The 11539-nt window shown below is 27.8% G+C and overlaps 1 protein-coding gene across 3 annotated transcripts; it reads left to right on the plus strand.

Annotated features, from left to right (window-relative positions):
- Positions 1-6248: 6248 nt before the first annotated feature.
- On the plus strand, positions 6249-10147 carry LOC137823670 (CBL-interacting serine/threonine-protein kinase 11-like). Of its 3 annotated transcripts, none has more exons than XM_068628895.1 (2): positions 6249-7860; positions 9747-10147. In XM_068628895.1, the coding sequence occupies exons 1-2, from the start codon at positions 6588-6590 to the stop codon at positions 9749-9751; spliced, it is 1278 nt and encodes a 425-aa protein (XP_068484996.1). In that variant the 5' UTR covers positions 6249-6587; the 3' UTR covers positions 9752-10147. The 3 variants fall into 3 exon arrangements, with proteins under 3 accessions (XP_068484996.1, XP_068484994.1, XP_068484995.1); XM_068628893.1 differs by lacking the exon at positions 9747-10147 and adding an exon at positions 8273-8717; XM_068628894.1 differs by lacking the exon at positions 9747-10147 and adding an exon at positions 8276-8717.
- The last annotated feature ends 1392 nt before the right edge of the window (positions 10148-11539 follow it).

Consider the following 11539-nt stretch of genomic DNA (forward strand, 5'->3'; position numbering starts at 1 on the left):
ATTAAAAATAAAATAGAAATATAAAATATGTATACTAATCCTGATTGGCGGAAATACCATTATGAATAAAATACTAGTTAAATATAATAGTAATTTATCTAGCAATTTAAAAAACAAATGCTAACTACGTGTTATATAACATATGAATAACCAACTTAATAACAAAATTGATTATTCTATATATCATAATAAATTCAAGTAATTCTCGTGTGTTAATGTTGTAAATAATAATGACTTCTCTTTTTTTTTCTTAAGTTAATATTTTTAAAAATTTATATATTAAAGAAAATTTAACCTATCACAATTCTTAATATGATATTATAAGTATTAGTATTTTTAGAATTAAAACATATACTGCAAAAAAAAATCTTATTTTTTTATTATATTTAACAACATTAATTTGATGGAGAAAAAATAAAAAACAGGCAAAATATCTACTTCCATTTTGCAGTATGATTTGTAAGTATCAAATTTTGTAAATTAATGTTGTGAGACTTCATATCTCTTTTGTATATGCCGAAATAAATTAAATTATTTTTTCTCTATATATTTTTTAGTCAAATTTAATAAGTTTGCTACATGTTATATGTTTCTACGTAAATGTCACTTCTTTTATGGAACATCTTTCACTCAATTTTTCATTAAAAATAAATGTATATTTTTATGTTCATAAAATGGTGTCATTCTTCATCTATCTCTCTACTTTATTCTCCTTTTTAGATGAGATTTCTTTATGCGACATCTTCAACTCAATTATTCATTAAAAATAAATGTATACATTTATTCTCATAAATGGTGTCATACTACATCTATCCATCTACTTTATTTTCCTTTTAGATAAGATCTATTGTTTTAATTATGGTGTTGATAACATACATCGAGATTTAGTTACAAATCTTACAAAGACAATATTAGTGAGATTTCATATATACATAATAGTTTTGTGACTTTACATAATTTTAATATTATTTAATACATGTTAAATTAATCGTATAATGATAACAAAAACAAAAATATTATTAAAAAACACAATGCATGTAATTAGAAAGATAGAAGAATTGAAGAAAAACAACAAAAATTTAAGACTTTGAACAAAAATGAAAGGAAATTAAATTGAATCCAGAGGATTCAACAATGGACAACAGAAAAGATGAGGCATCTTTAAGTTATTTTGATTTACCTGTAAAGTTGAAACATGAGAAGGAACATAGACTTTGATTTTGAAGTAATGAAAAAAAAAATCATAATAGTGAAAGAGAAAGAATTTGAAAGACAAAGAAAAAAAAATGGATGAAGAAAAGAATGGTGATCTAGAATTACAATGATAGAGAGTAAAAAAAAAGAAGAATAACAAATTATGGTATAGAATTATTAAATATTTTATGGAATGAAAGTGTCGTAACATTAATTTAAAAAATTAAAAATAATTTTATTTTCAAGTGATTCTTTATAATATATTTTTAGTGTAGACAGAAATATCGAAATACTTCTTCTTTTAATCTTAAAATTTTAAAAATAAAATAATAAAATAGGATATATTAATAAAGTAAAATGGAAAAAAATTATGGATAAAAACATACAAAACAGTTTGATAATATTATAACATTAATTTAAAAAATTAAAAAATAATTTATTTCTAAGTGATTCTATGTGAGGATCTGTTTATATTTTTTTGATAAAAATGACAAAATGATTCTACTCATAATTTTAAAATTTAAAAGATAAAATAATAAAAGTAGATATATTAAAAAAACAAAATTAAACACTAAAAGAACGAACGAAACTGTTTGAGAAAGAATAATCTTTATATATTGTTATATATATATATATATAAATAATAATATATTTATTTTTTAAATTTGGAAATATAATTAAGAGTAAAATAAAAATATTAAATGTGTATTCCTATATATTATTTTAATTTTAAAATATAATTAAAAATAAAATAGAAAATATATATAAAAAAAGGAGAATCTCTATATATCTTTATAAAATTATATTTTTATAATTTTAAGATATAATTAAAAATAAAATAGAAATATAAAATGTATACGTTAAATTAAAAAGTCTCTATTATATATATAAAGAGATGCAGAGAGCCACAAAAACAAAGCAACCGTGATTTTTTTTTATCTAGGTTTATAAAAATTAAATATTCATTAATTTGTATTAAAAAGTTTAAATAATGCTATGTTTTGAAAGGAAAAATAAGTTTAAGTTGAATATTTAAAGTTGATTATACTTTTTGTTGGGTGTCACTGTATCATATAAGATATAAGATTTCATCTCATTCTTGCTATAATGGAAGATTTTATTTTAAGATCTTAAGTCAATTTATCTTGGTCTCACTAATTTAATTTTGATTGGTACAGAGATATAAAAAGATATTTTTATTAAGATTTTGAGAGTTCTTTTATAAAAACTCTTGCTCTATGTGACAAATATTGAATGTTGATTTAATAAAAGATCTTCTATCTAAAATCCCAAAAAAAAGATTTTATATTAAAGATGTTCTAAATAAATACTTCAAGTTAATCCCACTAAATATAGGGTAGTCCCCTTACCTTAAATAACTAATATTGAAATATAGAAAACAACCAAAGTAATTTAGATAAATATACATTATTGAATAAATTTTAAGAATCCATGTATTGATATATACATGATTAAAATATGCATCTGTTCACTCTCATAAATAGTTCCATCATTGATTGATATTAATTTATGTTATAAGGGATTACGGAAAGAAAATCTGATTAACTATCAGAGGTATTTACCAGATATATTAAATTTAGTTATTCATTAAAAAAATTTGTAATATTATTTAATTAAAAACAAAACAATTGATTTAAAAGTTAATAGAATATTAAATGAATAAATATTTGTGTAAAAATTTAGAAATTTATGAAAAGATAACATAACCGGATAAATGTCCATGGATCAATTTCAAGGAAGATAAGAGTTTCTAAAATGATTTTTAAATATTAAGGGAGAAAGATTTTTGGAACTAAATATAAGTAAAAGTAATTGTATTGGTTGATACCGGACGAATCATGCTATTTGATGTTAATAACCGACTGGTTTAAGACGCATTTAAAACAGTTAAGATAGTTGTAAAAAGTCTTTGAGAATTATGAGCATATTCTATCAAATTTGGGTAACATTCTGAGAAATCATGAAATATACAGAATACGATAAATAAATCCTATAGAGAGATGTAATGTACGCTTTTAATCAGTCATTAATATATACACTATGTATACCAAGTATTTACTATTGAAGTACCTACTCAACTCTGACCGAATACCAATCATTAGAGAAGGAGACTTAGAGTGAAGAATAAGGAAACGAATGAACAACCAACACATAAATAACTATACAACCAGTCTTGAACACTATCTATACCAACTTTGTCTATACAAATAGAGTAATGTTTAAACATTAATTTTACCTCATGCATTGCACGTGCTAATTAATTTTGCATATTGTTCCGTGTAAAACCTCTCTTATTAAGTAAAACATGCATTAATCATGATGAACTTTCCTCTCTATGTGAATAAAAAATAATTAAACAGAAAAGTTAAACAACAAAGCTTAGTCGATATACGCGTAATATATACTTTATGGGTATTTTAAAACATATTTCACTTCAGATGGAGGCTTTGTTCTTGTGGTCAAACCTACATTTTATTCTCAGCAGACAAGGTTTACTTAATCTAATCTCACTATAATCACTATTTAATTACAATGAACTTGTATTTAGACAAATAAATAATCAGCTATCTAGAATTAATATAGATGTCAACTGCAACATTCCCATGTAGTTTTAGTTGACTTTATAAACTTTGTAGTTAAAAACAATTTTTTCATGCTTTTCTTTATCTTTTACATTTTTAAAAACAATTTAAATTTAACTAGTGCTAAAAATTTATTGTATTATCTGTACTGCATTTTTTAGTAACATTATACAATTTAAATATGCGTGTCAACATAGTTATATGTAGTAGATTAATTGAGAAATTTAACTATTGGTTTAAATGTTAAATAGAAAATTAGTTTACACGAGTTTTGAATTTAAAAAAATGCCATTGAAATGGAAATAGAGATTAAAACTCATAGAAATAATATGATCTATAATTTGTTTTTATAACTGACCATTATAAGATCACACGTTTAGTTATATTACGAAGTTGACGATAAAAAAGTTATTGGTGTAAGTGTCAGTTTAACTTAATTTTCTTAAAATACTAGTAAGTAACTCGTGTAATTGTATAATAACTTCACCCCTTATATATATATATATATATATATATATATATATATATATATATATATATTTCTTAAATTATTATAAATAGTATGAACTTTAATTGAAAAGTATTTATTATTTGAAAATATAGTAATATAATAATATTGATTAGATATTAACAAATAACACTTATGATTATTAGATTAGATTAAAGTATTGTCAATTGTATATACAACTATTTATTCTTTATTTTTTTTATAATTTAATAAAATTTGAGTTATTACATTAACATCATAATTTTTTTCAATTACTTTTCTATAATAAGTCATATATTAAAATTTAACTTAAGCATTATTTCTTAATTTTTAGGTTGTGTTTAAATTGAATAGTGAAAGTGTGAAGATTTGAGGAAGTGAATGTGTGAAGATTGAAAAAGAAAGTCCGAACAAAGTTAAAGTATTTAGATTGAGTTATGTTAGAGTGAATTTGTCAGAAATGGTGATGAAAGATTATTGAAATCTATGAGTGATGGGATGATTATGAAAATATTTTTTTTAATGTGTAAAATGTAAGATTACAAATTTATTCTTATCTTTAAAAAAAAAAAATCTAATATTAGATATTTTTGTGTAATTTTGAATGAATTAAAATTATTAATAGTATAATCTGATATAGTTCAATAATTAATTTATAGTTATTTATGGAGTTTCTTGATTACAAATTTATTTTTATAATCATCACATAAAAAAAAGTTATATACCATATTTGTGAAATAAAATACCCAATTAAAAATATCTTTAATTTGTGAAAAATATCTTTAATAGATTTGTATTCAGTAAGAATATTTTTAGAAAATTTTCTTAGCATATCTTTTAACCTTCTTATTACCTTTATATATAAATTTAATTGAATATCTGTTTTAAAGTTATCAATAATTAAAACCAACCTTATATTACAATATAATTTATTAATCTTATATGAATTTTAATCAGAATATAATTTTCAAAATTATTTAATTTTATATAAATTTTAGTTATAATTTTAGTTTTATTTTTTAGACAAATTAAAATACTGGTTAATATTTAATTAACAATTTGGTAACTTAAAAATATAAATAATAAAAACGTTTTACTGTCTATATTTTGTGTGTGTCAAAATGTCCTCTAGGAGAAACCATGCCAACCATTAGATTCCAGTGTACATCGTAATGGTATTTTTGGAAAATCTCACCTTTTTAAAGTATATTCTCTTTGAGAATCAAATTTTATTCCTAAAAATTATTTTATTTTATTAAAATGACATATATTATGCTTTTCTAAGACGCTGAACATTATTTTTTTTTATAAAGATTAAAAAACATTAGATTTTAAGGAAAGAGTCCAAAAACATTGATAAACTGTTTTTTTTATTGTTTGGAAGAAATCTCAACTTATTAATGGTCAATCTCAAAGCTCCCCCAACCGTACATCACAAAAAATCAACTCTTTTTGGTAAAACCGGCACCGACGTGGCATTATCCTATTGCTAAAGTCAATCTGATGTCCCAATCATCAGCGCCACGTGTATGGCCACAATTAACACCTATGACTGTTGAAAAAAGAAAAGGGGAATCACGTTCCATTCAAACAATAGATCCACCTAGCGGTCTCCAATGTCCAACTCACACACGCACCCTTCACGCGTGCCATAAAGCCCACCTTCTTTTTACGTGTAATTTTTTAACTGATTCACATTCTTAAAAAAACTAATGAAATTTATTATTTTAGAAAATACATTAATAATTTGATATAACTAATATATCAGATAATTAATAAAAAACCTTATGCAAAGAAGATTGGCGGTGTATATTTTAAATGATCATTTATGATTATCTAAATTATTTTGAAAATGATAAGTCAGTACTTGGAAGTTACAAAACTAAAAATATTACAGTAAATATTTTTTATTTGTTTATCTTATATCTTTCTGTTATTTGATGAGAACACATTAAATAAATAAATGAGGAAATAAATAGGGTGGCAGTGTAAGACGAAAGAATAATCAGGAGCAGACCAACTCATAAACGCCAATTTTCCAACGCAGTTCCAAAGCAGTTCCTTCGTGAAACACCTCAAACAGACAGTGCCAGCAAAACCTCTTTTCCTTATAACTTAATCAATCCCTTCCAATTACGCTTCCACCAACCACAACAGCAGAAAAGGAAATCAATCCCAAACAACGCCTTAAGCAACAATTTGGGCAAATTTCCCAGATCCCGTTTGAACCATTCTACGGTAATCCCCCAATTTCTCAAGACCAGAAACGATCGTGCTCCAGCACGATCGCCCCAGTGAAACCAATGCCGGAAATTGAACAGGCGGCGGCGGAGAGCGCCGTCCTGTTCGGAAAATACGAGGTGGGAAGGCTCCTAGGATGCGGCGCGTTCGCAAAGGTGTACCACGCGCGTAACACCGAAACGGGGCAGAGCGTGGCAGTGAAAGTCGTAAGCAAGAAGAAACTAGCCGCAACGGGGATGGCCACCAACGTGAAGCGCGAGATTGCCATTATGAGCCGTCTTCACCACCCCAACATCGTGAAACTCCACGAGGTGTTGGCGACCAAGACAAAAATCTACTTCATCTTGGAATTCGCGAAAGGCGGCGAGCTCTTCGCGAGAATCGCGAAAAATCGATTCAGCGAAGATCTTGCGCGGCGGTTCTTCCAGCAGTTGATCTCCGCCGTCGGGTACTGCCATGCGCGCGGCGTGTTCCACCGCGACTTGAAGCCGGAGAATCTACTGCTGGACGAGCAGGGGAACCTTAAAGTCTCCGACTTTGGACTCGGCGCGGTGAAGGAGCAGATAGGGCTGGATGGGAGGCTGCACACGCTATGTGGGACCCCTGCTTACGTGGCACCGGAGATTTTGGCGAAGAAGGGTTACGACGGGGCTAATGTTGATGTTTGGTCTTGTGGGGTAATTCTCTTTGTTCTTGTGGCTGGGTATCTACCCTTCAATGACCCAAATCTTATGGTGATGTATAGAAAGATTTACAAGGGGGAGTTTCGGTGTCCGAGGTGGTTTTCGATGGAGTTGAGGAGGTTTCTGGCGAGATTGTTGGATACAAATCCCGAGACGAGGATAACCATTGACGAGATATTGAAGGAGGCGTGGTTCAAAAAGGGGTACAGGGAGGTTACTTTTGGCGATTTAGGGTTGGAGTGGAAGAGTGAAGGTGATGGGGTGAAGGATTTGAACGCGTTTGATATAATTTCTTTCTCCTCAGGCTTGAATCTCTCCGGTTTGTTTGATTCGGTGAAAGGGGTGGAAGAGGGAGAGAGGTTTATGCTGAAGGACTCGCCGGAGAAGGTGGTGGAGAAGGTATTGGCGGCGGCTGCTACTGTCGAGGGTATTGTCGTACGCACGAGGAAGGAGTGTGGGGTGGAGTTGGAGGGGTGTAATGGTGATTTCGCCGCTTTGGTGGAAGTTTACCGGTTATCGGCGGAACTGGTTGTGGTTGAGGTGAGAAGGAGGGATGGTAATAGCGGAGTTTTTAGGGATGTGTGGAGGAATAAGCTCAGGCCGTTTCTCTGCGCTGCCAGTAGCAGTACGACGTCGGATCGGGAGGAAACTGGTGAGCAGCCGGTTGCCGGTGAATTATGATTCGGCCTCATTATTGTTTTCAATTAGTAAATTTTAAATAAAAAAAATTGAAAAGACATTATGGAATTGGAGAATTGAAAATTGAAATGCGGTTGGTCACAAATAGATGTGCAACGCATGGTTGATCAAGGGTGCAAATTCCTTATATGTAAAGTATTACAGTAGTTTGTTTGGCTTTATTTCTTCAAAGTTATTGCTCGAAATTTATAAAAATAATAATTGTTGTTCTAATAAGTTAAAAAAAATTGGTGCAGGTTATTAGAATTAGTTTGTTTGGAGGTTTATAGGAAGATTTGAATGAACTTATTAAAAATAGCATACAACTTTCATGCTTTCTTCTTTCTTACCCCATTTCTTCTGTTCTTTTACTTTCTTTATAATAGAAGATAAATGATTAGATAATGGGGTGATGAAGGGAGGGCCCAATTGGCAGAAAAAAACCAGTAACTACGTGAGGTTTTCCTGTACCTGCAAGAAAGAGTAGAAACATGTGATGATTTGATTTCAACAAATTTCTTGAGAAAGCCATTTCTCGTGAGTGTGTTTGTCGCGTTCTCTGCCAGAAGTGTTGGCTCTTCTGTGGTTTGTCCTCATCGCACTCTCTCTACTTCGATTCTCACTTCTTTCAGCACAGTGAACGTTATCTTCCAACACTGCTCCGTTCTGCAATTTATTTTTTCTGTGGTTAGAGATTAAAGATGTGGATAGGTGATTCTCTTCCTAAAGAGTTTTTTTCTAATCTCTCATAATACTGATTTGATTGCACATAAAGTGTTTGATTAAATTCGAGCTTGGTATATAAAACAATGCTCTGCATCTTTGGAATGATTTCGTAATGGTGTATCCAATGGTCCACGTGCCTCCCCCAACATCAACCAATGTCTAATTCCCTTAACACTTTTTCCCCACACTTCTCAATTCTGAATAACCAAAAGAGTAACTAGTAGTGTGTCTCTTGTCGTGTCGTTAATGAATAGGTTGTCAAGTTTTTCTAGGTAGGTGACCGTCCTGGTACAGCACGTCTACGATGAACAGGTAATTGACTGTCTTATCTATCATCGCTGTTACTATTTTTTTTCTTTTTCACTGGTATTATATAGTTTTTTTTTCATCAAAGCATGACAACTTTGTTTTTTTTTTTTTTTATCGAAGTGAGTTTTGTTTTTAAAATAATTATGAGTTACGTCATCGTGAAATAGTTTTAATGTAAAAAAATAGTGCCCAAACAACACGATTTTTATTATGTTAATATAAAATTTATTAAGGTGTTATCGTCGTACTCATGACAAATTCTTGTCATCTTAATATAATTTTAATTAATAAGATATTTTTTAAACAAAATTATGTTTAGGTGCGACTATAAATTTAAATAAACATGTTTTTAATAAAAAAATGCTATTATATATAATATAATAATTTATGTAATAGTAAAATTTAATTAATTTTATGTATAAATAGTAATAAATTTAATGGAAATAGTAGTGTTTAATTAATTATTTAATTACAGTTTTAAATAAATTAAAATTGTGTATTTAATTTTGATAAAAAAAAATCTAAAATTTATGTAGCAATTTTGTATTAGGAAAAAATGTTGTTTATTGTATTGTTTGATATTTGGAAGTAACTAATTTGATATAGAAAAATTGTAATTGTGAAAAAAGAAATTGATAAATAAATAGGAGTAGTAGGTAATGTTTTAAAAATCATGATAAGAAGATATTAATTAGTAATAGAAAAATTAGTAAAATTTATTATAAAAGATAAATTAAAAAAAAAATATTTCTACTAAATAATTTATCTATGATAAGACGTGTCATAAGGTGGTCTTCTTATTTGTTTTCGAATTTTTTTATGAAGGGTGATTGTTGATTGGAGATGGAAGTAGATCATCATTAATATCTTCATCATCATTACTACGATAGAGTGCTCTGTGGTCGGAGTTCGGTGCATAAAGTAGACAGGTTAGCTAGGCTATTGGCCCAGGGTACGGGTCATGAGTTTGGCCCAATTTTATTGGTAAACCCGGTGAGAAATAATTAAATAAGTTTTGTCCTATAAATAAGTATATGCATATCTATTGTTGTTAGTTAAATAAATATACGCAAACTGAATACGTTGCATGTTGGTTATGAGGGTGCACATATAAAATTTATGCTTTCAGTTGAGTTTATATTCTCGTGAAGGAAAGATGTTACACGAATAGTTGTAAAAAAGGAGTTTGAGATCCCAGATAAAAGTACGTTGTTTCTGATCTGAAACTGAAATTGAATACTTTTTAAATTCTAATAAGCTCTTACTGACTTCATATCGTCAGAACGGAGCCACGTTCTAGAGTAATAAGAGATAGAACAAATTTCAGAAGAGACGGACGGAGTTAAAACTTGTCACCAAAGTCAACAGGCAAGAACACTACCAATTCTTATTTATTTTAACTTTTTTTCACATTGAATTTTTATAAACAGAAAAATAACCTCAATTACCCTAAATTAAAAAAAAAAAGTAGATTCAAAATTTCATCACAATTAAGAAAAATAAAATAACAAAGTCTTAGATACATATTCTACTTTAACTAAATAATAACAATAATATAAAACCCAAAAGTCGGGCATCTTAACGCGCCTTATACCTTTCTACAGGAAGAAAATATCAATTATCTGAAGTCGTGACAGATATTAGAATTTATTGCTTTGGTACTTTTATCCACAAATTACACTAACCGTAATAATCAGAGTAGTATACCATCACAATCTCAAGAAATTGAGATTCGTGAGCTCCATGATCAGTTTCGGTCACATTCAAATTAGTATTAAATGGACATCTATCCATATTTATTAGAGATAATTGATATTTTATAGGGTGTAAATTTTATTTTATAAGATTAAATTAAATTAATTTTTTTTTAAAGTTTAAAGTTATTTAGGGTTTATTATAATAAGAGTTTGTTGGACTTGTAATTATCAGATTATTATCGGACCATTCATAAATATAAGTTGTTTCTTCCTACATCTTTATAGTTTTTTTTGCAGCACTCCTATATTTAAAATACAAAAAAATATCATTTATATTATTGATGTTTTTCATTTTGGAATGAATAATCTGAAAAAAATTTAGATTATAGAATCCAAAAGATATTTTCTACTTTTCGAATCTATAATCTATAATAAACTTATTTTTAAAAAAATACATCACGGATTATAGAATCCAAAAAGTATTTTTAAATTATATAATCCAAAAAGTATTTATGAATTCAAGAATATCTTTTCGATTTTACAATTTGAATTTTACTTTTTTAAATAAAAAATATTTTGACTTATTTTTTATCTGAAAATACCTATGGATTACAATTTTAGAACTGTAAATAGTAAAAAAAATTAAGATTATACGACCTAAAATTTATTTTTTAAGGACAAGATGGTCTTTTACCTAACTTATGGGAGTGCCAAAAAAGATATGGGATGCAAAAAGAAATAACCATAGATATATAATATTACAAATGACTAAAGATAAAAACACTTCCTAATTTATATAAATGAATGTATACCAATCTTATTTTATAAGATAATTTTATAAAATTGAATTAGAATTAAACTCTTCTTCTTCAAATTTTAAGTAATTCATAATTGAAAGATTACCTCAACTTTTTAAACATC

Source organism: Phaseolus vulgaris, chromosome 8, assembly GCF_000499845.2.
Source record: "Phaseolus vulgaris cultivar G19833 chromosome 8, P. vulgaris v2.0, whole genome shotgun sequence".
Taxonomy (NCBI): Eukaryota; Viridiplantae; Streptophyta; class Magnoliopsida; order Fabales; family Fabaceae; genus Phaseolus; species Phaseolus vulgaris.

What these genes read in the sequence shown, in the direction of transcription:
- LOC137823670 (XM_068628893.1), top strand. Translation starts at nt 6,588, where the DNA reads ATGCCGGAAATTGAACAGGCGGCGGCGGAGAGCGCCGTCCTGTTCGGA.